The following is a 26,146-nucleotide window of genomic DNA, read 5'->3' as shown; positions in this document are numbered from 1 at the left end:
ATGGGCAGCGCCAGCCCCGGCCTGAGCGCCCCACCGCCAACCCGCCACCTCTTGCCTGACACGGGGCTAAGGACCGGCCTGGAAAAGGGGTCGGGGGCCGAGAGGAGAGGCTGGAGCCCCAGCCCGCCCGCCACCCCTGAGCAGGGCTTGTCGGCCTTCTACCTCTCCTACTTCGATATGCTATACCCTGAAGAGGGAACCTGGGCGGGGAAGGATCCTGTCGATGGGGGCCGTGAAGAGGCCCCCAAGGAGCCAGAGCAGTGCCCCATCATCGACAGCCAGGCCCAGGGGGCTGGTCTAGACTACCCCCCAGGTAACCTGACCCTGGAGGAGCACTCATTAGAGCAAGTACAGTCCATGGTGGTCGGGGAGGTGCTGAAGGACATTGAGACTGCCTGCAAGCTGCTCAACATCACTGCAGGTGGGCCGCTGGGACGCATGGGGAGGCTGGGTGTCGGGGCAGGAGAGAGAAACTCTCAGTCACTGAAGCCAGAAAAAGCCTCAGAGTGCTGGAAATGTGGGAGAGGGAGGAGGATTTCTCACCGAGCTTTGCCCATGTCCCTCCCGACACATATCCCTTGATGGGTACCCAGGGTGGAAGCCTCATTCTCTGTCAAGTAGTACTCATAAAAAAAAGTCAGTCTCATAATCACCGAGCCCATAAACTCAAGTCACAAGGGTGAAAGGAAACTTGGGCCCTAGAATGTGGAATATTGGAGTTTAGAATATGGAATCTGGGGAAAGGTCATTAGAACTTAGAATGTCAAAACAGACTGTCAGAACTGGAAGGGGCCTTAGAACATGGTACGTTAAGACAGAATGTCGGAGCTGGAAGGGACCTAAGACTATAGAATGTTGTTAAGACAAAGAACATAGACTGTCTGGGCTGGAAAGTGCCTTAGAGAAGATAAAGAACATAGACTGTTGGATCTGGAAGGGACCTAAGACTACAGAATGTTGTTAAGACAAAGAACATAGACTATCTGGGCTGCAAAGTGTCTTAAAGTAGATAAAGAATAGAGAATGTCAGAACTGGAAGGGACATTAAAATATAGAATGTTATTAAGACAAAGAACATAGAATATCTGGGCTGGAAAGTATCTTAAAGAAGATAAAGAACATAGACTGTTGGATCTGGAAGGGACCTTAAAATATAGAATATTGTTAAAACAAAGAACATAAAATGTCTAGGCTGGAAAAGACTTTAAAACATAGAATGTTGTTAAGACAAAGAACATAGACTGTCAGAGCTGGAAGGGACCTTAAAATATAGAATGTTGTTAAAGAATATAGAATCTCTAAGCTGGAAGAGAACAAAGAACATAGAATGTTGGAGCTGGAAAGAACCTTAAAATATAGAATGTTGTTAAGGCAAAGAACATAGAATATTTGGGCTGGAAGGGACCTTAGAACAAGGAATGTTAAGATAAAGAACATAGAATGTTTGAGCTGGAAAGTATCTTCAAATATAGAATGTTGTTAAGATAAAGAACATAGAGTGAGCTGAAAAAAATATTAAAGAATATAGAATGTCAGAACTGGAAGTGACTTTTAAGGAATCCAGTCAAATCTTCTTACTTTTTTTTTTTAAAGGAGGGAACTGAGATCCATTGTGGGAGCTAACTTATTGCCTTTTTTTATGCCCTCCCCTAAATTGCCCCCATTTGAGACTTCTTTTTCCTATTGCAGTCTACTCTTGATGTGTGACCTAATGTTCCCCATTGAGGAGCTTGAAGAAACCACCCCAGACAAGAGTGGAATCCATTCCTTCAGCAGAACCCCAACCCCAGTCCTAGCTGGACTCTTTTTTCAGTGCCTTCTAATTCATGCCACACCCCAGAGTCCCTAGACCCAGAGACTTTAGACTGGGCTAGGTAGTTCCAGAAGCTATGCTGGTCTCTGGTTAGATTAAGGAGAGCTCTGGATAAGATTCCTGAGCCCTGCCACTTGGCAATTCTGCACTATCTGCGCCGTGTGGCGTGTTTGAAAGAGCACTGGTAATGGGGTCAGAAAACCTGGCTTCAAGCCCCCACTCTGTTATTTACCGAGCTGGGTGATGTTGGGTCTCTTTGTGCTATAAAGATCCTATAAAATAGGGATAAAGAATACTTGCCCTGCCTTGCTTCATGGGGGGGGTGGGGAGGAAGGGCGGACCGAGGTGTAATGCAGAGAGGGTCAGATTTAGTCACAAGAACAGTGCAGGAATCTCAGCTGTTCCGGGGGGTTTGTGTGAGATCTTTGCCTCTCTCAGCCCTGATTTCCTCTTTTTTACAAAATGAGACCGATTGGCACCGCTGAGGCCCCTTCCAGCTCCAGAGACCAAGGAAATGCTGAAACCTTAATGCAGTTATATCGATGTGAGTTGTGAAATGTGTCAGACTGACAAGTTGGCAACTCTGGAGGGTTTTGTGTCAGTTTAGAGAAAGGCAATGTTGGAGCATCTGTTTTCTGGGTGTTGACATGGACCTGGGTATCTCCATGCGTTTGTGACTTCATTTCTCTTTCAATCATTTAATGCAAATACCCCTGGGTAGCTAAGTGGTCCAGTGGATAGAGCAGCAGCAGGAATGGAGTCAGAAAGTCTCATCTTCTCAAGTTCAAATCTGGTCTCAGACATTTACTAGCTGTGTGCCCCTGGGCAAGTCACTTCACCCCGTTTGCCTCAGTTTCCTCATCTGTAAAATGACCTGAAGAAGGAAATGGCAAACCACTGCAATATCTTTGCCAGGAAAATACCAAGTTGGTCAGGAAGAGTTGGACATGATTGAAAAATGACTGAACGACAACAATAATATAAAAATACTGGAGAAATGAAGACATATGGGGTGAAGTATGATCCAGATGAGAGAGAAGATGAGCCAAGCTCACCACCAGCTAGGGGCTCTCATTCCACTTAACCTTTACTTGCAGGTATCCCAAAGATGTAAGAGTGCAACCACTTCATTATCTCTCCTTATTGCTGCTACTATTCCTTGCCTCTCCTGTTCTTTTTCCCCATAGTGCAAGATATAGCATTGTATTTTTTTAAAAAGGATTTCTTTCTTAAGGGATAGGAATAAAAACAAAAGTTTTATAGAAGGAAAAAAGCCTGGGACCAAGCCTAAGATCACCTAATTAGCCATTAATAACAGCATAAGTCTGAACTCAATAGCTCTGCCCTATGATTATTGTTCCTGTAATTTCTGTTGTTGTTATAATTAATAACAATTGTTGTTCAATCACATCTGACTCCTGACTCCGCATTTGGGTTTGTTTGGGTTTTTTTTTTTTTTTATTGGAAAAGATAGTGGAGCTAGGTAGCTCAGTGGGTAGAGAGCCAGGCCTGGAGATGGGGAGGACCTGTGTTCAAATTTGGTCTCAGACACTTCCTAGCTGTGTGGCTCTGGGCAAGTCACTTATTCCCAATAACCCAGCCCTTATTGCTCTTTGACTTATACTTAGTATTGATTCCAAAAAGAAAGAAAGAAAAGATACTGGAGTGGCTTGCCATTTCCTTCTGCAGCTCATTTTACAAATGAGGAAATAGAGACAAACAGAATTAAATGACCTGCCCAGAGTCACACAACTAAGACACTTTTGAAGCCAGATTTGAACTCATGTTTTCCTGACTCCAGATCCAATGCTCTATCCACTGCGATATCTAGCTGCTCATTAATAATAATAACTTATAGCACGAGTTATCTGGTTCCCTAATGTTTAGAGACTGGTTTCTTCTCTGCATTCTTGTGTAGGAGGCAGTGTAAATCTTATTATCCTCATTTTATACATGAGGAAACTGAGGCTCAAAGAATAAAGTTGTCTGTCCATGACCACGCAGGTAGTAAGCTTTAGAATCTGCATTTGAATTTTGAAGTCTTTGGGCTCCAAATCCAGTGTTCTTCTCATCAAGTTGCTGTAAAGGAAACATTTTGAAAATCTTAGAGGGTTGGAATAATATTATTATTTGTAGTATTTGTAGTGTACTACTTATGTAGTATAGTTTTTATGTTTATAGACAGATTGATAGAATAGAGAGAAAGAGGGAGAGAGAAAGAGAGAGAGGATATAATGTAGTCTAGTATTTGTAGTATAGGTAGCATTACCCCTGCCAATTGTTCCTCCTATGCTCCCAAACAATCATATTTATCCTGACTCAGTTTATCGCTTTCAAAGCTTTCCCCTAGTTACCCTCCTCTTGCATTTGCCTAATAGTCCTGGAAGAAATCACATACCATGTGGACCGAGTTCACTCCAAATTATGTTATTTGACCTCAGCAAGCCTCTCAACACTGTATGGCAATCCTTCTTTTTTTCCTTAACTGATTCCTTCATGATGCCCACAGTGGCTATTTCAAAGTCTCTGCTCAAGCCTCTTATTTCTCTCAGCAGAGGACTTCATTTCAAAATATAAATCATTTTGCTATAACCTTTCTTTCTCCTCCCCCCCATTCTATACCTCAAAACCTCCTGTCATCATTTCCTATTCTCTTCTTAAAACAAAAACAAAAACAATTCTTACCCTCTGTCTTAGAATTGATACTGTGTATTGGTTCCAAGGCAGAAGAGTGGTGAGGGCTAGGCAGTGGGCGTTAAGAGAGTTACACAGCTAGGAAGTGTTTGAGGTCAGACTTGAACCCAGGACCTTTAGTTTCTAGGCCTGGCTCTCAATCCACTGAGCCACCTAGATTCCCCTCTATACTCTTCTTTGCTCCAACCCCTGATGAAGAGGTGGCTCTTCTCACCAGGGCTAACCCTGTTTTTGCCCATTTGCCTCCTCCTTTGGTAAGCTGCCACCTTGATTATCTTTGCTCAATTTCTAATCTTCAGTTTCTTCCTATCTACTGGCTCCTTCTCTGATGCTCATCAACATGGCCAGATCTTCTTCACTCTTAAAAAACTTTCACTTGACCCTACCATCTCCTCAAGCTATTTTCCAATATATTTCTTCCCTTTCCTCTCCCCTCATTTCTCTGCCTCTTCTAATGTAGTTTCTAATCTCATCACACAATTGAGCTAGTCTCTTTTATGTTTACTAATAGTCTTTTAATTACTTACTAGTATTAATTACTGAAATTTCTCTCATTCCGTATCCTCCTTGAGTTTTCTAAAGCATCTGATGAACAACCCTTCCTCCTGGATAGTCTCTCTTTTCTAAGTTTCTTTTTCTTTTTCTTTTTCTTTTTTTTTTTTTTGAAATTATTACCTTCCATCTTAGAACCAATACTATGTATTGGTTCCAAGACAGAAGAGCAGTAAAACTAGACAAAGACCTGCCCAGGGTCACACAGCTAGGAAGTGTCTGAGACCACATTTGAACTCAGGACCTTCTGTCTCTGGGTCTGGCTTTCCATTGCCTGAGCCTTCTAGCTGCCTCCTCTTTTCTGGGTTTATGTGACAATTCTCTTCCGTAATTCTCCTCCCACCTGGCTTCTGATTCTCAGAATCCTTTGCTAGATCATCACATAGATTCTGCCATGTGTATCCCTCAAAGTTCTACCCTGGACCCTCTTTTCTCTCTATATATATATATACTCTCTCTTGCCAACCTCATGTCTTGTTGGCAAACATTTTCAGAGTTCGAGTGCCAAGAGGGCAAACTCAAGCTGTCTGTGAGCCCCCAGATAATGGAGAGTTGAGGGAGAAAGTGCTTGCTTTGGGCAGCTGGACAGAGAGATGGGCCATGCAAAAAATGTCCCCAGGTGGGGCAGCTGGGTAGCTCAGTGGAGTGAGAGTCAGGCCTAGAGACAGGAGGTCCTAGGTTCAAACCTGGCCTCAGCCACTTCCAGCTGTGTGACCCTGGGCAAGTCACTTGACCCCCATTGCCCACCCTTACCAATCTTCCACCTATGAGACAATACACCGAAGTACAAGGGTTTAAAAAAAAAAAAAGTCCCCAAGTGCTGGGAAGAGGGGGAATGGAGCAGCTCCCTGAGTGCCGACTCTGCACACGTGCCACATCTTCGCCAACACTGTTAGTGGCTCAATGATCATCTCTATGAGATCATTCCCAGTTCTATATATTCAGACCTTGTCTCTCTCCTGAGCTTCAGGCTCATATCACCAATCACCTACCTCTTTTCATATTGCCAGCAGTTAGCAGTGACTAGCTCATAATTGGTGCTTCATAAATATTTATTGATTGACCTGTTGGACATCTCCAATGCCCCATAAGGCATCCTGAGATTCATTCTACATATCCAAAAGAGAGCTTATTATCTCTTCCCATCAACCCATCCCTCCACCTATTTTCCCTGTTTCTGACAACTCTTCTAGTCACTCAAACTTATAACCTCACAGTTATGCTAGACTCTTCTTTTCGCTGTCCTTTACCCTCTCTGTCTATCCAGTTTCTAATTCTTGCTCATTCTATCTCAACAACATCTCCTCTCTCTGTTCCTTTCTCTCTACACACACACACACACACACACACACACACACACACACACACACCTCCCTAGTGCAAGCTTCATTCCTTCTAGACTGGACTTCTGATTATTCTCTTTGCCTCCAGTCTCTTCCCCTCTAATCTGACTTCCACAAAGCTGCCAAAATGGTAATCGTTTTGAAACACAGGTTTAATCATGGCACTCTCCTTCTCAGAAAATGTCAATGGCTGCCTATTGCCTCCAGGATAAAATGCCCATTCCCCAGTCTGGCATTTTAATTATCTGATTCCTATCTCTTTTTCCAGATTCATCTCACATTATTGTCATTCAGTCCTTTCAGTCAGTCATGTCCGACTCTTCCTGACCCCATTTGGGGTTTTCTTGGCAAGTATACTGGAGTGATTTGCCATTTCCTTCTCTAGTTTATTTTACAGATGAGGAAACTGAGGCAAGCAGGGTGAAGTGACTTGCCTAGGATCATAGAGCTAGGAAGTGTCTGAGGCTGGATTTGAACTCATATCCTTTTTGACTCCAGTCCTGATGTTCTATCCACTGCTTTACTTACTTCATCTCGCAACAGTCCTCCTCATATTCTTTATGATCCAGTCAGACTGGTTCCCTGTACATGACATTCCATCTCAGTCTCTGTGCCTTTGCCCAGATTATCCTGGCATTTGATCCTACCTCACCTCTATGTCTTGAAATCTCCAGCTCCTTTTGAGGCTCAGTTCAAGTGTTACCTCCAAGACAAGACATTTCCTGATTCTTCTTAGTCTTTGAGGCTTCCTCTAAAATTACTTTTAATTTCTTTGTAAATAGTTTTCACCAACTTGTCTGTTATTTCCTCCTAGAAGAAATAGGTTGTTTCCTCCCAGGAGAATGGAAACTTCTGAAGAGCAGGCACTGCTTTGTTTTTTGGTCGTTGCATGGCTTTTACCAAAGGCTGGTTGATTAAATGAATCACTTCAGATTTAGAGCTGAAGGGGTGGGGGGGCAAAGAAAGCACTTACTGTGTGCCAGGCATTATGCTAAGTGCTTTCAATTAATATTTAGTCATTTGATCTTCACAACAGACCTACAAGGGAGATGCTGTTATTATCCACATTTTAGCAGTTGAGGAAGTTGAGGCAAACGGGTTGAGTGACAAGGGAGACACAGCTAGGAAGCACCTGAGGTTAGACTTGAACTCAGAGGGCAACTAGGTGGCTCAGTGGATATAGCGAGAAGCCTGGAGACTGGGAAGTCCTGGGTTCACATTTAGTCTCAGACATTTCTTAGCCTTATGGCTCTGGGTAAGTTACTTTTAACCCCAATTGCCTAGCCCTTGGAATTAGTAACTAATATTCTAAGATAGAAGGTAAGGATTAAAATTTAAAAAAAAATTAAATTCAAGACTTCCTGACTCCAGGCTCAGCATTCTATCCACTGAATCACCAGCTGAACCAGTGAACCACTGAATCACTGAATAGCAATGAGGTATATTTGCCTCAGTTTCCTCATTTGTAAAATGAGCTGGAGAAGGAAATGGCAAACCACTACCTGTGTGCCCCATGGCAAGTCACTTATCCCTTTTTGCCTCAGTTTCCTCATCTGTAAAATAAGCTGGAGAAGGAAATGGAAAACCATTCCAGGATCTTTGCCATGAAACCTCAAATAGTGTCACAAAGAATTGGACTTGCCTGGAATGACTGAACAACAATGAGAACTTGTCCAGGGTCACATAGATAATGTACCAAATGGGCTCATAAGGTTCAGCAAAGCTGGATTTGTACCCAAACCTTCTGACTCCAAATACAGTGTGTTCTTTCCTTGTTTTATTTATTTTTGTTTAGTCATTTTTCAGTCATCCAACTCTTTGTGACTTCATTTGGGGTTTTCTTGGCAGGGACACTGGAGAAGCTTGCCATTTCCTTTTCCAGTTCATTTTAAAGATGAGGAAACTGAGATAAACCAGGTGAAGTCACTTGCCCAGGGTTGCACAGCTAGGAAGCTATTTGGGGTTTTCTTGGCAAAGATATTGGAGCGGTCTGCCATTTCCTTTTCCCACTCATCTTGCAGATGAGGAAATTGAGGCAAATGGGGTGAAATGACTTGCCCCGAGTCACAAAGCTAGAAAGTTTGTGAGTTTTTTTTTTTTCAATTTAACTAACTTTACTAGGTAATCTCAGGAGCTGGTAAGTGGAAATGGAGGGGCAGAGGGTGTGGAAAACAATTTTCCTCTCAGCAATGGTATTGTCACTGCAGGTGTTTGGGTTCAGGCCACGCAGACGTCTCATAACTAGTTCAGAAGAAAAGAGTTTGGGACTTGACAGAGAGAAGGAGCAGAAGAATTTAGCACGATGGGAATGGTAGCCTGTTGAATCTTTTTATTCTTTAAGATTTTACATGTCCAGTGGAACCTGAGTTCCTCCCAGGTTTAAAAAAAATGTATTAATTCATTTTACTTATTTATTACCAATGACGTGGAATAACAAATTTCCACACAAGTTTCCCCAAGTTATACCATCGAACTCATCTCCCTCCCTCCCTTCTCTTCCCTTTCCGGGAGCTGGCGGACGATTGGATCTGGGTTATACATGTATTATCACGCAAACCGTATTTCCATCTTGTTCATTTTGTTAAGTGAGTCATCTTATAAAACCCAAACCCCAAAACATAAACCCAGAAAAACAACTGAAAAATCCTACGCTTCCATCTACATTCCGACTCCAACAGTTCTTTCTCTGGAGTACGACGATGTTTGCAAGGCTAGATCTGAGGATCTCAGCCTGAGGTGGGTTTTGAACTCAGGTCTGTCCTGACTCCAGACGCTTCCTCTATCCGCCTAGCCACCCTCTCTTTCTCTTGCCACCCATGCTTTTTTCTTTTATTTTTTTCTGCTTCCTTCTTTTTTTTTTTTTAAGATTTAAATATTTTATTTTTTAGAAGTTATCCATGGTTACATGATTCATGTTTTTACTTTCCCCTTCACCCCCCCCCCCCCCAATATCCCATGCTTTTTTTTTTTCTGGGAGTTTCACAATTGCTTTGTCCCTTGGGTAGGTCAGCCATCTTGTCTGGCTGTCCTCCCGCCGCTCTATCAGCCTCCTGACTCTTTTCTCCACTCCGACTGGGCGCCTTCTTGGGTCCTCCCACCGGCTTCCCAAACCAGTACTTCTGGCTGCCTTCCGTCCTTCCGTGTGGATGATGGCACGGCTCAGCCAGAGGAACAACCACAAGGTCGCTAGCGGCTAGGCTGAGCGATGGCTCGCCCTAAGCAGAGCTGGGCCAAGGTCTGCAGTTTGCGCAGTTACTGCCAGTTACTTCCTTCGAGCCTTTTCTGGAGCCCGAGTCTTCACCTTTCATAGAATAAAAACCATCTAGCGACAGAAAACAGGGCTTTTCTGGCCCTAAAATATGTGCCCGAGTGGGACGGAATATGGAAGCTGCCTTTGTTGCGTCCCTTTTATGTGGCATTCTAAATCTCTGCTTCTCTTATAATTCAGTGGAAAGTGGGTTAGACTTGGGAGCCAAAGGGAAAAAAAAATGGCCCCAGGGCAGCTGGGTGGCTCAGTGGATGGAGAACCAGGCCTGGAGAGGGGAGGTTCAAATCTAGCCTCAGACACCTCCTAGCTGTGTGACCCTGGGCAAGTCACTTAACCCCTATTGCCTAACCCTTCCAGCTCTTCTGCCTTGGAACCAATACACGGAACTGATTCTATGACAGAAATTAAAAGTTAAAAAAAAAAAAAAAGGTATAAGACTAGAAAGATAGGAAGAGATCTATTTATGAGGGGCTTTGAATACCACCCAGAGGATTTTCTCTTTGATCCTGGAGGTGATAGGGAGCCACTGGACTTTATTGAGTAAGAGGTCAGTCCGAACTGAACTTGAAGATCAGTTTGACAGTTGGGTGGCTGATTGATTGGAGTTGGAGAGACTTGGAATAAGAAGCAACCAGAGGCCAGGTGTGATATGGTGAGGGTCTGCACCGCAGTAGAGAAGAAAAAGGGATGTTTGAGAGAGGTAGTGAAGGGAGAATTAGCAGGACTGGGACACACAATGAGGGTGAATTTTTGTTGTTGCTCTTCAGTTGTGTCTGAGTCTTTCTGACTCCTTTGGGTTTTCTTGGCAGAGACACTAGAGTGGTTTGTCATTTCCTTCTCTGGCTCATTTTACAGATGAGGAAACCGAGGCCAACAAGGTGAAGTGACTTGCCTGGGGGCACACAGCTAGCTAAATGTTTGAGGCTGGATTTGAACTCAGCTCTTTCTGACTCCAGGCCCAATGACATAAATCAATACGTCAATGTGTAATACCTGGCTAAGTTTCTCATAGAATTCTTGCATCAGTAATTTCTTGGAAGGACATTTAGTATTTGGGGAAGAATTAGATTAAGTCCTCATGCTGGGGTTGGGGGGAAGCTACGAGTCTGACTACTTCTAAGCTACAGCTGTTATTTTCCTGGGGCCTGCTCTCACTATTGGGGGCTACACTGGGCCATCTGGCTTAGGTTCTGGCTTCTCTCTGAATCCTTCTGGGCTCCCTGCTGCTGCTGCTGAGAAGTCTCCTTCCTCGTGTTCTCTGCTGGTTCTCCATCCCTCTCTCCCTTTACCTTTCTCCCACTCTGCTTTGTGTCATACTTACTTGTCTCCAAGTCAGATTTCCCTTTGACTGAGATCCCCAAGGACACAAACCGGCTTCTTCTCCATCCTTGTATAACCAGCACTTAAAAAAGAAAAAAGGAAAAGAATCTGTGATCTCATTAATATTCCCTCCATCAGGGCAGATCTAGAGCTGCTCAAAGTCTTGGAGTAGAGGATTCTTAGCCTGGGGTCTGCAGGCCCCCTCCCCTCAAAAACGGGCCCCAGGGATAGATTTCAGGGACCTTGTGAAGGGGGAGGGGGGACTGAAAGTCAATATTTCCTTCAATTGTGTAAAAATATTATTCTGAGAAAGGGGTTCATAGGCTTGGCTTGGCCAGACAACTGAAGGAGTCAGTGATATTTAAAAAAAAAAAAAAAAAAAAGGCAAGAAAATCAAGGTTAGGTACTCCTATCTTAGAGTGTTGCTAAGGGGCAGCTGGGTAGTTCAGTGGACTGAGAGCCAGGCCTGAAAATGGGAGGACCTGAGTTTAAATGTGACCTCAGACATTTCCTAGTTGTAGGCTCCCGAGCAATTCCCTTAACCCCCATTGCCTAGTCCTTGCTGCTCATTTTTTTAGAATTGATACTAAGACAGAGGGTTTTTCAAGAGAGAGAGTTGTCTGGGTACAATAAGAGATAAGTGACTTGCCCAGGGTCTCATAGCTAGCATGCATAAAAGTTAGGATTTGAATCCTAGACCTGTTTTGCAAAGGTTTCTCTGTCTGTCTGTCTATCTGTCTGTCTGTATCTCTCTCTGTGTGTGTCTATCTCTCTGTGTGTCTGTCTCTCTCTGTGTGTCTCTGTGTCTGTCTCTGTGTGTGTTTCTCTCTCTGTGTCTCTCTTTTTCTGTCTCTCTGTCTCTCTGTCCCTTGTGTGTGTCTCTCTGTGTCTCTCTGTCTTTTTCTGTCTCTCTGACTTTGTCTTCTCGCTTGTGCACTCTCTCTCTCTCTCTCTCTCTGTCTCTCTCCTCTCTCTCTCTTTCCTTCCCTCTCTCTCCCTCTCCCTCTCTCTTCTTTCTCCCTTCTTTCTTTCTTCTTCTTCTCTCTCTCCCCCCTCCCTCCCTCTCTCTCTCTCTTTTCTGCCATGCTGCCCTTCCCCTGGCACATAGCACGGCTGAATAAATGTTTGTTGAAATGTATCAGGCTCCAATAATCTAATACAAAATAATTCCTTAAAGGAGATGCAGCCAAGGAGCCCCTGAGTTTTGTGTCCTCGTGTGTTTGAACCTTCCTGTCTTATCCAGAGTTTCCATCTGCACTAGTAGTGCCCCTAACCACTGACTCTGAGCTCCTCCCTGCCCTGGGAACAGGGCAGCCCCTGCCTGGGCTCTGGAGCCATCGGTGCCTCCCATATTTCCTGGAGTCCAGGAAATTTTGACCCCTCAAAGCTGCCCTCCTCCTGTCCCTGGAGGGGACCCACTGTCTCCCCACAGATCTCAGGTTGGTCCTCTCTTTCTCTGTCCCGGCCCCTCCTCCCAAAATCAGTGCTCCCAGCCCTGCCTGTGTCCCTGGTCAGAGACTTTTCCCACCCTCCCCACTCCCCACCCCAGGTGCTCCCAGGGAGGTGTCTCTGTTCTCTGAACAATGGAGACAGGAACAAATTGCTTTGACATGGGCAAGAAAATGGTCTGATTAAGTAGGGGCAGCTGAGGCAGGTCATCAGAGCCTGGGCACTGGGCCCCTGGGACCAGGGTGTTCATCAGGAGAGCCCCATTGTGTTCCTGCCATCCCTGCCCCCATGCCTACTCCTCCCTGCCAACCACAAAGGCTGTGTAGGGCACAGGGTGGAGAAGAGGAAGGGAAAGGATCCCCAGGAAGGGCCCGCAGATCTTTCACCCCCTCCCCTGCCTCTAAATCACAGGACCTCAGAGCTGGAAGAGAACTCGGTGGGGATCTGGTCCAACCTGTTCCCTTCTCTAACATCCCTGGCACGAGTTCCTCCAGGCTCTGTGTGATGAACCCCAGGAGTGGGGAATCTCCCGCCTGCCCGGGCAACCCCTTCTACTTTCAGATGGCTCCGAGTGGTTGTGGTGGGGGTGGGGTGGGGGGATTCTTCTGTCCACATCTAAGACAGCCCCGGCCCAAAGCCCCTGAAGGAGAAGCAGAATGACCCGACAGCCACGGGAGGCAAGGATCCCTCTGAGGAGATGCCCAGACCTCGCTGGCTCCATGCCAAGGTCAGGCTGGCTCTCCTCCTGGGTGCCTATTTTGAGTTTCAGAGACCAAAGGAGGGGAGAGGGGGATTGGAGCAGAACCTAGGTTAGCCCCAGGCACAACTGTGAAATAGTCTGTTTATTTTTCAGCTCCCCTCCTTTCCCCACCTGCCCTTTTATGTTGTAATAACAGAAATTGTAGACTGCTGGAGGCAGAGAGAGAACATCTTGTCTAGCACCTTCATTTTACAGATGAGGAAACAGAGGCAAACAGAAGTTAAGAGAGAGGTCTCAAGTTACAGAGATATTAAAAACAGCAGAGCCAGGATTCCAACTCAGGTCCTTTAGCTCCAAATCCAGTGTTATCCCTATAACACCAATATTTCTATAGAAAGCCAAATTTTTTTATGTTGCTCTCAGGCCCATGATCCTGATCAGCTACTCTCTCCTTCTAGGTCAGGTGTGGAGTGTTATCTTCATCTTACAGATCAAGGAGTTGAGGTGCAGAAAGGCTGAATAAATTGGGGCGACTGGGTGGTCCAGAGGATAGAGTGCTTGAGCAGGAGTGGGGAACGTGCGAGTTCCAATTTGGCCTCAAAAACTTACAAGCTGTGTGACTCTGGGCAAATCTGGGCTAAGTAGCTTCAGTTTCCTCATTTCTAAAATGGGAATGATAATTGTTCTTTAGTCATGTCCAACTCTTCATTACCCCATGTGGGGTTTTCAGGGCAAAGCTACTGGAGCTGTTTTCCATTTCCCTCTCCAGCTCATTGGAGGGTAAATGACTTCTCTAGGTTTCCCTTGATTTGGACTCAAGAAGATGAGTCTTTCCGATTTTAGACCCAGCCCTCAAGCTGGCAAAGTGTCTGGCACATACAGGTGCTGTATGAATGGTAGCTATTACTATGACTGTTATCATTCAAGGTCAGTGTTCATCTCTATGAGGTAGACGTGAGTCCCTGGGCCAGAAGAGAGACCAGCCAAGCTCCATCCCACTGAAGACCCCATACCAGACTCCTTAGTCCACTGGCTGGTTTCCTTTAGTATCATTATACTAGCCTATAGCTCATCTTTGCTCGTAGGGGTTGAAGAGTTTTTGGATGCTATGGATAAGGGAGAAAGATCAATGGTCTTGGTGGGTACAAGGTTCAAATCTTGACCTGTTGGAAGGATTGGACCAAATGATCTTTTCCTTTGCAAACCGACATTTTATTATCTCATAACCAGCATCTGTTTGTTATTGTTGTTCAGTCACTTCAGACTCTCCATGACCCTATTTGGGGTTTTCTTGGCCGAGATACCGGAACAGTTTGCCATTTCCTTCTCTGGTTCATTTTGCAGATGAGGAAACTGAGGCAAATTGAGTTAAATTACTTGCTCAGGATCATGCAGCTATTAAGTGTCTGAGACCAGATTTTAACCTGGGTTCTCCTGACTCCTGACTATTGTAGTAAGGAAATTAGGAAATCTGTTGATTAGGTACTGATAAGATAAAAGAACTTTGAGAAAAAGGGTCTCTGAGGTTGCAGGCAAGGCAGCGGGGCTGTGTGTGACATCACGAACTTTTGGAAGGTGAGAAGCAGATAAAATTCTGACAGTTGGTGACTGAGCTGGGAGAGTTATGGACACTCACTCACTGGCGTCAGTTAGAGAAATTCTCTCTGGCTTCTGGTGAAGATAGACGTCCCAGACCTTGTTCTTTGCTCTCTCTAGGGGAGAGAGAACTCTAAACCATCTGGAGAGGTTTTCTTACCCTCTTTACCATGAGAATTCATCTTGGAGAAAGAAGTTGGCAGATCTGCTTTAGTGGAGAATGGTTCTGAGAGAAGAAAGATCGAAGGCCTGTTTGCCTGGACTCTGGGCCATCTCAGGGTTACCCTTTGGTCAGCCAACTTCTTCCATATTAGGCCGACAGACTTGGTGTTTACTTTATCTATTTATTTTTATTTATTTTTTATATTTTATATTTATTTATTATAAAAATTTTATATATTTTATATTTATTACCTTATTTATTATAAAATATCTTTAATAATATTAAGTTAATTTTAATAAGATTATAGTTAGATTGTAGTCAGAGAGTGTTTGGGTTTTTTTTTTAATAAATGCTAGGCAGTTTCAGAGTAGCTGGATGACAAAGAAGAGTTCACCATGAGGTGGAGATAGTTTCCTTTTAGTGTTAAGGCTTCCTTGTTACTAATCCTTATACTTATATATGTTAAATCTAAATAAATATATAAGTAAATAGATTTTTTGCAAATAGTCTCCAAGTAAGGTACATACTGGCCTGGTGAAGGGAAGTCATTCCTGGCTTTCCTTCTGAGGGGAGAGCTGAAAGATACTTTTGTGAACATCAACAAAGTATTTTACCCCAGCATCCTCCTCAACAACATCAATAAATATCCACAATATTTCACTCTCCACTGCGCCACCTGGCTGCTTCTATAAACACAGGCCTGCGGGATTCGCCATTTCTCCCAAATTCTCTTGGCTAGAGCATGGAACTCTCCTTAATGCACTTACCTACAAAGGATGGCTTTATATAAGGAAAAGAAAGAAAAATAACCCTCAGAGCACTGATTTTTGAATTACAGCTCAGCCTAAAATAATCAGAATCCAGACATCAAGGCTAATTCATACTTATAATATCATGGAACCATGGAATGTTTGCCTCAGAAAGGGACCTTTGAGATTATCTACTCCAACACTCTCTTTTTTACCAACAAAGAGAAAATTGAAGCCTAAAGAAGGGCTGCTAGGCCAAATAGGCTTCCTGATATATAGCCAGCATCTCTCTTGGCCACCCCTTGGCCCCATCCATTTTCCTTAGAAGGAAACCTTGGTGTGTCCCCCACTTAGATATAATCCTACCCAGTTTTCCTGTTTCTTATCTGATCACAAACCGATGAACCTTCTGGGTAGATAAATGGATCTAGAGTCAGATGGATCTGAAGCCTAGACTGGTCTCATTAGCCCTGTGATCCTGAGTAAGTCACATTCAATTTGAGCTATCTAAAAGGCAAATGGAAGTGTGAAATTGGGGGATGGTAGAGAGTTTAGAGCAAAAAGGTAGACTTGAGAATCATCAGTACAGAGACGGCCATTAAATCTATAGGAGCTGATGTGATGGCCAAGTGAATTAGTCTGGAGGGAGAAGAGAAGAGGACCCAGAACAGAACCCTGAGGGACACCTACACTTAGAGGATGTTCTGGAGGAGGACCTAGCTAAGGAGATGGAGGGGAAGCAGCTGGATAGGTAGAATGAGAACCTAGAGAGAAGAGAATGTCCAGAAGAGAGTGGTCAGCAGTATCAAAGGTGTCAGAGAGGTCAAGAAGAATGAAGAGTGGGAAAAATCATTGCTGACTTTGGAGTAAAGAGTTTCAGTGGAACCACAGGTCAGATACCAGACTGCAAGGGACTAAGAAATAAGAGCAGAGAAAGCGGAGACACCTGTTGGGCATGGTCTTTTCAAGGAGCTGACCACAGAGGGGAGAAGACAGAGGATGATAATAGGGATGGAAGGATCTGGTAAGGGTTTTTGGAGAATAAGGGAAGACATGAGCCTAGTCATAGGCTGTTGGGAAGAAACCAATAGACTGGAAGAGACTGAAGATAAATGGAGATGACAGAAAGGGACAACCTGCTGGAGAAGAGGGTATGGAATGGGGTCTGCTGTGCAGATTGAAGGGTTAGCTTTGGTAAGGAGAAAGACCACCTGTTTCTGTGAGATAGAGATGAAGGAGGAGCTAGTGTTAGAAGGCATCTGAGTGATATGAGGTGAGGAAGAGGAGAAAAGAGGAAGCTCACAGTGGATGAAATATATGGCAAGGGGGACAGGTGGGTGGCTTGGTAGATAGAGATCCAGGACTAGAGATGAGAGGTCCTGGGTTCAAATCTGGCCTCAGACACTTCCTAGCTGTGTGATCCTGAGCAAGTCACTTAACCCTTATCATTTTTCTGCCTTGGACCCAATATCTAAGTATAAATTCTAAGAAAGAAGGTAATGGTTTAAAAAAAAAAAAAGGAAATATAAGGCAAGGTTCTCACTTGAGAGAGTATGAGGAGGGGAAGCCATGTGAAATTTAAGGAGAGATGAAAAGGTCTGGAAGAGCTTCTGTGGAGAGTGGAATATTGAATGGATAAAGGAGTTATAGGATTGGGCAGCTAAGTGGTGCAGTGGAAAGAACTCTGGGTCTGGAGACAGAAAGATCTGACTTCAAATCTGATCTTAGACACTTCCTAGCTGTATGACCCTGGGCAAGTCCTGTCATCCTGTTGGCCTCAGTTTCCTCATCTGTAAAATGAGCTAAAGAAGAAAATGGCAAACCATTCCAGTATTTTTTTCCCAAGAAAACTCCAAAAGCAGTCAGAAAGAGTCAGACATGATTGAAAATGACTAAATTACAACAAAACATAAATTTGTAGTGGACTCAATCAGAGTAATTGTGTGATTTTCTTCTCTTATGTAAAGCAGCAGATGTGTAGGAGCAAAGGCAAACAGCTGAGATTTTAGTAGGATGCAATCAGCATTGTGCTACCTGAGCCCTTCATAAGTTTTCAATTTGCATCTATGGCATCCAGGGACAGTGTGGTCTAGTGGACAGAGAGATGTGGATTCAAGACCTGCCTTTGTTACATAATAATAGCTGTAGGACTCTGGGCAAGTCTCTAAATTTCAGAGAAGATAGAAGGAATCTCTTCATAATATCAATGAAATCACAACTCTAATCCCATCTCTCCTTAAGCCTCCAGGCCCATCCAGGTTGCCATAGACACCCTCCATTGAGTCAGTATCAAATGAGCATCCAGAATTGACTTCAAACATTGTCTGATCAGGATGGAATAGAGTTTTCTGAACAAGATTTCTCTTAATGAAGACTAAGACTCAAGTAATTTTTGACTTCCCTATGCTGCGTCTTACATTGGGTTTTCTTAAAAACCCCAGATCTTTCCCCACCCTTGAACTACTGCTACATAGCTATTTTATACTTGTGAAATTGATTTTTTGAATCTGTGTAAGATTTTACATTTATTCTTGAGAAATTTCACCTTAAACAGGAAAAAGTTGCAAAAACTTTCAACACCCAGAAGAATAAATCTTTGGTGCTAGAATTGCATGTGCTCTGGTAGCCTTTGGGGGAAGATATCTTTCTTAGGGGCAAGAGAGCTATCTTGGAAGGGATCCTTCACATCATAACATTAATGTCAATAAGTACTTCACAGGATTGGAAAGGATCTCAGAGGTTGTCCATTGTTTGCTCATTATGTGGTTAGTCCTGTCCTGGGCACTTGAGAAAGATACAAGGAAGATTAAAAATGTGTGCCTCGGAGTGGCTAGGTGGTTCAGTGGATAGAGAGCCAGGCCTGCAGGCAGGAGATGCTGGGTTCAAATCTAGCCTCAGACACTTCTTAGCTGTGTGACCCTGGGCAAATCACTTAACCTTATGGCTCTTATCCCTTGGAACTAATACTTAGTATTGATTCTAAGACAGAAGGTGAGGGCTTAAAAATGAATAAATAAAAATGCATTTTTAAAAAAAGTAAAAAATAAATAAAAATTCACCCCTGCTTTTAGGGGTTTGGTTGGGGAGAAAAGGAACCTATCTATATCCTGTGAAAAGGAAAAAAATAGGTGTTGGGGAACTAGGAAGGGAAAAGGTGTAGAGAAGCCTCAATCCCCTTCCCATGAAGAGGCATTGTAGTCTCAGGAACTGAGAGTAGAACTTTTCCCCCCAACAGACCCCAGTGACTGGAGTCCTGGAAATGTGCAGAAGTGGCTGCTTTGGACAGAGCACCAGTACCGGCTGCCTCCGGTGGGCAAAGCCTTCCAAGAGCTGGGGGGCAAGGAGCTGTGTGCCATGTCAGAAGAGCAGTTCCGCCAGCGCTCCCCTCTATGTGGTGATATTCTGCACGCTCACTTGGATATCTGGAAATCAGGTAGGCATGGGCAGGGGGTGAAGGACAGTGGGGCAAAGGCTGGACTACCGCAAACCCAAGGGGCAAGGGTTCTAGGCACTCTCCTGCTCCTCCTCACTGGCTGCTACTAACCACGGTGACATCCTACCCTATACTGACCTTTATCCTGGAACAGAACATGCCAAGAAGACACATCTGGGCTCCAGGTGGGAAGTCATTTACTCTCTTCTAGGGAAAACAGACAAGTCCTTTGATCTTGGCCCCCAAACCCATCTCCTGCATCACCCCCATTCCCTGATATGTTGGATAGAGGACCCTGAGCTTGCAGGCACAAAGATGGGGTTCAAATCCCACCCCAGAAGTTCCTAGTTGCATTGATTACTCCGTTTCCTCAAACGCAAAATGGGAGAGAGGAGTTGGACTGGTCCCTTCCAGTTCTAATTCCGTGATCCTCTGTTCTAGCCCTACTTGTGGTCCCTTTCCCAGTTCTAATTCCATTCCCATTCCCAACCTCAGCACTAGCTCCAGTCCTGTCTTCTACCCTGCCATATACTTCTGACTTAAATCCCTGCAATCATTCTGAGCCATCCTCCTCTGGACAAGCTCCAACATGCCAATATTCTTTTAAACAGAACCCCTAGAACCGAACCTTCTAGATATGCCCTGACCATCTCCTCCTCCTTTCTGGATACCACATCTCTTAGTGCATCCTCAGATCTTATTATTGTTTTCCACATTAATAATACACTTATTTTGAGCCCTGCAGTTCAGTCCCCACATGGTCCAGGAGAAAGAAGGCTGGGTCTGAGTCAGAGGACTTGGGTTCCAATCCCACCTCTAATGGGGTAAATCACTTTACCTCCCGGCCTCAGTTTCCTTATCTATAAAATAAGAGGTTTGGACTTGATGGCCTCTGAAGTTTCTTCCAGCTCTTGGACCAGGGTCCTAAGGTCCCTGCCTTCCTCTTCCCTGACACTCAGGCTGGTGTCTCTGTGATTCTCATCAAGCCCTTCCTTCTGCTACAGCCGCCTGGATGAAAGAGAGAACTTCTGGAGCTCTGCACGTCTGTGGTGAGACCCTTGGGAGGTTTGGGTCTAGGGTGGTAAGGGAGTAGGGGAAGGGGTGCAGATGAGCCAAGACAAACGGGGAGCCCTTCTAGGCACTCCAGGACTCAGTAGTCTATCTCTCCTCCAGCCGTGGGGAGCGAGGAGACCTGGAACAACAATGAAGTGGACTCTTCCTGCTCTGGCCAGCCTATCCACCTTTGGCAGTTCCTTAAAGAGCTCTTGCTCAAACCACATAGCTATGGCCGCTTCATCCGATGGCTCAATAAGGAGAAAGGTGAGTGGAGAATTCTCAGGAAGGAGAATGGTGGCAAGGGCCACGTTGGGCACTGGGAAGACTCTGACCAGGCAGAGTTGAATGGTCATTTTTTTTTTGATGCTTGGCCTCACTTAATACAATCTAAGATCACATTAGCATTTTAGGCCTCCATATCACAATCCTGTCAAGTTTCTAATCAAATAAGACCCCTTCATCTTTTTTCACACAAACCTAGCTATGCCTCTACCATCATGAGCTTGTGCAATTTTTTTTTAGACCCAGATCTGACTTTGCATTTGTCACCACTAAATTTCATCTGATAAGACCTGGTCTTATATTTTAGAATTGTTGGAATCTTTTAGGTTTTTTTGATTCTGTAGCTACTTAATTCAACATTGTGTCATCTGCAAATTTGCTAAGCATGATGTCTGTGCCTTTATCCAAATCACGGATTAAAAAAAATGAACAAAACAGAACCAAGGACAGATCCCACTAGAGACTTCTATTTACATTGATTTCTACTTCATTATATCTGTGTTCTTGGCAAAGATCCTCCTTCCAACAAGGAAAAAAAGAAAACAAATCTATTCACACCTTCTCATCCTGTGTAATACTTATCCATGCTCTACCATAAATCATACCAGAGAGATTTTCTTGACTAGATCTCAACATTATAAGGGCAAAAGGGTACTATCGTAGCCCTTAGGCACTCACTCTCTGTTATCCTTTGGTCTCCCTAAACGCCTAGCTTCATCCCACCTCCTTTACTGGTCATACAACTTTTTGATTTTCTATTTTATAAGACTTGTACATGATTAAATTCAATAAGCACTTATTTACTTATTTTTTAAAATAAGTTTTCAATAGATGTCATCTTTATTTACATCATCATAGTTATGAGCAGTATCCTTCCCCTTCCACTCCCAGAGAGCCATCCTATATTTTAAAAAAAGTATTTTAAAAAAAATCCTTACCTTCTGTCTTAGAGTCAATATCATGTGTTGGTTCCAAGGCAGAAGAGCAATAAGGGCTAGGCAATGGGGGTTAAGTGACTTGTCCAGGGTCACCCAGCTAGTAAATGTCTGAGACCAGATTTAAATTCAGGTTTTCCTAACTCTAAGATTCATTGTCCTATATGCTGTGCCACCTAGCTATGGTCATGGCGTATATCGTTTTTTTCTGGTCTTTCCTTCACTCTATATCAGTTCATACAAGTCTTCCCATGTTTCTCAGAAACCCTCATAGTTAGAATTTCACATTTATATACACTAGTGTTCAAGTGTTTCCTGGTCAATAGCTATTCATTTTTTAGAGTTGTTTTTTTCCCCATCTACACAATAATTCCTGCTTGGCTTTTTATTCTTTTTTTAAAATTCTGGTTTTGATTCTTTTTTTGCTTTAACAAGTTAATGTTTTGACAGCTGCTTTGTGAATGATCCCACACATCAGTAACCATCCATTTTCTGTCTGTTCAGTTATTGCTATTTTCAGAGTTTTTGAAGGATTATTTGGTGCTCCTCTTCTTGAGTAACATATTCATGATATATGGTTTTTGTGTAAATTGCAATCTTTCAGCCTTTTTTGGTTTCTTGATCCTGAACCTTATTTTCCAACATATTTTTCACCAGCCTCCTCTATGCTGACTATGATGCTGTAGCAACAAATGTTAAGTTGTTTTTTGTTGTTCAATCCCATCACTTGTAACTCTATTTGGGTTTTCTTGGCAAAGATATTAGAGTGGTTTGCCATTTCTTCCCACAGCTCATTTTACAGTTGAGGAAACAGAGGCAAACAAGGTTAAATGACTTGCCCAGGTCACACAGCTAGTAAGTGTGTGAGGCCAGATTTGAACTTGGGAAGATGAATCTTCCTGACTCCAGGACCAGCACTCTCTCTGTTGTGCTACCTAGCTGCCCAACAATAACAACAAAAGTGATGCTGTCGTATAATTTCTCTACCTCCTTACCCCCTCTGCCTCCGATGTTATCAATATATAAAAATGTTTTTATTTTCATGTTGATCTTTTTTGCTTACACTCCACATTAACAATGCAAAGTGGTTGGCTTCATGTCTCACAAAGAGCCATTTCTTGTTGCCTTTGCCCCACAAGACAAAATTAGCTTCATCTTCTATTTGATCTTAAAAAGAAAACAACAGCAACAACAACCAAATAACCCTTACCTTCCATCTTGGAATCAATTGGTTCCAAGGCAGAAAAGCAGTAAGGGCTAAGCAATGGGGATTAAATGACTTGTCCAGGATCACAAAGCTAGGAAGTGTCTGAGGTCAGATTTGAACCCAGGACCTCCCATCTCTTGCCTGGCTCTCAATTGTACTAACCTATCTAGCTGCCACCCTTCTATTTGCTTTTGCCAAGGAGAACCCGTGCTCCATTCTCCCAATTAGTTGCAGCTTCCTGATGTGTTCCAGTTGCCTTTATTGTGAGCATGTGGAGATTGATGTAATTCATTTCCTCCCCAAAAATTCTGATTCATTTCCCTCAGTAGCGAGCCCTCCTGGTGGTTACTGGACAAAGATGGCATGTTCAGCAATTAGGAGAGTTATATATAATAACACCTATTTCCCAGAGTTGTGGGGATCCAATAGGATATTTGTAAAGTGCTTTACAGATCTTAAAAAAAAGAAATGATTATATGAAAATTGCTAACTATTACTAATAAGATGATGTTGATGATGATGATCATGATTATTATCTGGTCATTCAATCAGTTTTGAATCCATGTAGTCTTGCTGTCTTTTATTCCCCATTGATCCCATCTTGTTCACAAGATTAACGTGAGACTTTGTCCAATGCTTTGTTCAAAAGCCCAAGTGGCTTGACCACAGTCATATTGCCAATAAGTACTAAAGCCTGGATTTGAACCCACGTCTTCTGACACCAGTCAGATGCTCTTTTCACTACTCTAGGCTGCTGGCCTCTTTAGGGATTGTAAGGGAAAAGTCATTATGGACTGGGAAGCTAGATGATGCAGTATGTAGAGCCTCAGGTCTGGAGTTAGGAAGATCTGAATTCAAATCTGGCCTCAGACACTCTACTGTGAAACCTTGGGCAAGTCAATGAACCCCTATTTGCCTCAGGTCTTCATTTGTAAAAGGAGGACCCTGGAGAAGGAAATGGCAAACTACTCCAGTGTCTTTACCAAGAAAAGCCAATGGTCAACGTCCGTGGGGTCAAATAGAGTCCGATGAGATTGAACAATAACATCATGAACTCAAGTAGTGAAGAGGACATAGGTAGAACTCAAACTTGGCCTTGAAGAATGGCGGAGAGTCTGATTACAGCAAGAGCAACTGTAGGGAACAATTAGAAGAAGCTTCTTGGTGGAATGGGTTGAGGGAATGCCAAAATGCATATCCAAGAGAAAATAGAAAATGTTGCCCCATCCTAGAAAGTGGATTTAAAGGAAAAGGGCAACCTGGGAGCTCTCCATCCTTAGTGATCCAGCTAGAGTTCTGCCTGAAGGCACAAAGATGGACTCACAGACTTATTATGAGACTTTGGGTATACTTCTGATTTGCAGGGGAGGTTTAGGAGGGAAGACTACCTGCCCTCCCCTCCCCATCAGATGCCTCCTTTATTTCCCTTCTGCAGTTTGGTCTAGAGCAGAGACTCTGCAAACGCCCCCTCCATCCAAAATTCTCAAACTGATCTAAATGAACTCCATCTCTCTTCCCTTATCCCTCTGTTCTTCGCCCTGCTCTCCTCCCCTGATTTCTTACATTCACATCACAAACATCCTCCAGGCATTTTCAAGATCGAGGACTCAGCCCAGGTAGCCCGGCTGTGGGGCATCCGCAAGAATCGTCCGGCCATGAACTATGACAAGCTGAGCCGCTCCATCCGCCAGTATTACAAGAAGGGGATCATTCGCAAACCTGACATTTCCCAGCGATTGGTTTACCAGTTTGTGCATCCTGTCTGACTGGGAGCATCTCTGGGTACTGGCCGGGAGCCAGAAGAGGGACAAAGCAAGATGCGCCCTGATCTCATCCCACTGGCTTACCTCTCCCTCAGCTTTGCCCCCCCAACCCTATCCGAGGCTCTGCCTCCTCTACCCAGAACCCCTGTCCTGAGCCAGGGCCGCTGGGAACTGTGCCCAGGCCAAGGGGACCAGTGAGGCTCCTTACTAGCTTGGTTCCTTGCCCTGCTCAGAGCTGAGCCCTGTCCAAGGTACAAGGGGCCTGTGTTGGGGAGGGCTTCTCTTTGAACAAGCACAAATATATTCTTTGGGGACTAGGACCCTGTGAGGGTGGGGGTCTTTCTCTGGCCAAATTGCTGAACCTGACTCTCCTCCCAAAATGTTCACCTGCTCCCATGCCCTGTTCTATGTTCCCCACTGGGGAGAAAACACACACACACACACACACACACACACACACACACACACACACACACACACGAGAGTCTCTGGGACTTGAGACTCCCTTGGAATGACCTCCCAAGGGAGGATTCTTCCAACTCTTCCTTGTCACTCTTCCCACTCCCTGGGCTCGCCCTGGGACCCCAGCCCAACGAGAGTCTCCCAGGGGCTCCTTGCTGCCAGTTCTCAGTCTCTCTGTTGACAATTCATCCCCTAAAGGTTCACTGGGAACCTAGTCTGTGCTTGGGCTTGGTAGGGGTGAGGGTGGGTGGGAGGATGGGTGCTAGGGAAATCAGAGGCTCCTCCTTGAGTGGAAGGAAGTTGCAGTCTCGTTGGGGAGGTGCCCACATACACATATACATACACGTGTACAGAAATAAAAAATGGCAATCTGGGGCAATATGTGCCTAAGAACAAGCTGTAAGGATTTGGAGGAGGGAGGGAAGGAGGGGTGGATCCTGTGTGCTGGGTGGGAGAGTTGCCAGGGGAGGCTTTTCAGAGGAAGAAGATGAGGGAGGTTTAAAGGATGAGTTGGAATTTGGAAAGGAATTTGGGAGAATAGTATGGAGGGGGATGTATGAGCCAAAGCAAAGAGGTAGAAATGAGTGTGATAGGAGGATCTGCCTTTTTTAGCTCTAAGCCTGGTACCCCTTGAACCTCTGGAGTTTGATATGAAGCTAGGATCTGGGGTGAGGTGAGAGGGATCATTCTCCAAGACCAAGGATCAGGGTGGGAAAGAGGTCAGGCCAGTTTTTCTCCTATTTTTCCTTCTCAGCATAAGCCTGGGGTGATAGTTTAGTTCAGTGATTCACCAAGTGGATGCCACTGCCCCCTGGTGGGTGCTGCAGCGATCCAGGAAAATGGTGATGGCCACAGGTGCATTTATCTTTCCTATTAATTGCTATTAAAATTTAAGAAAAATTAATTTCCAGGGGGCTAAGTAATATTTTTTCTGGAAAGGGGGCGGTAGGCCAAAAAAGTTTGGGAACCACTGGTTTAGTTGAATGGAATAAAGGAATTTAAAAGCCTAAGAAGCCTCAAGCCCCCACATCCTACCCAACTGGCCAGTGCCTGCCATTATGAAAAATGTAGGTGCCTCTCTGTCTCCATCCCAATCCCTACCCTTGCCAAAGGAAGCTTTTATCACTGAAAACCTTTGGGAGGAGGCAGTGTGGTAATTCAGTGGATAGAGAGCCAGGTCTAGAGATGAGAGGTCCTGGGTTCAAATCTGGCCTCAGACACTTCCTAGCTGTGTGACCCCATGTACACCACTTACCCCCCATTGCCTCACCTTTTTCGCTCTTCAGCTTTGGAACAAATATACAGTATCAATTCTAAGATGGATGATAAGGGTTTAAAAAAAAAAAAAAGGAAAAAAGAAA

The 26,146-nt window shown here is 44.2% G+C and overlaps 1 protein-coding gene across 2 annotated transcripts; it reads left to right on the top strand.

Annotated features, from left to right (window-relative positions):
* SPDEF (SAM pointed domain containing ETS transcription factor) lies at positions 1-24,326 on the top strand. 2 transcript variants are annotated; one of them, XM_044676213.1, is made up of 5 exons: positions 1-421; positions 18,883-19,080; positions 20,085-20,129; positions 20,254-20,400; positions 24,148-24,326. In XM_044676213.1, exons 1-5 carry the CDS (start codon positions 1-3, stop codon positions 24,324-24,326), a joined length of 990 nt encoding a protein of 329 aa, XP_044532148.1. The 2 variants fall into 2 exon arrangements, with proteins under 2 accessions (XP_044532148.1, XP_044532149.1); XM_044676214.1 differs by lacking the exon at positions 20,085-20,129.
* Positions 24,327-26,146: the final 1,820 nt, after the last annotated feature.

Source organism: Gracilinanus agilis, chromosome 4, assembly GCF_016433145.1.
Source record: "Gracilinanus agilis isolate LMUSP501 chromosome 4, AgileGrace, whole genome shotgun sequence".
In the NCBI taxonomy this organism is placed as follows: Eukaryota; Metazoa; Chordata; class Mammalia; order Didelphimorphia; family Didelphidae; genus Gracilinanus; species Gracilinanus agilis.
The sequence above is the reverse complement of the archived record's forward strand: the minus strand, read 5'-3'. Positions and strand labels throughout refer to the sequence as shown.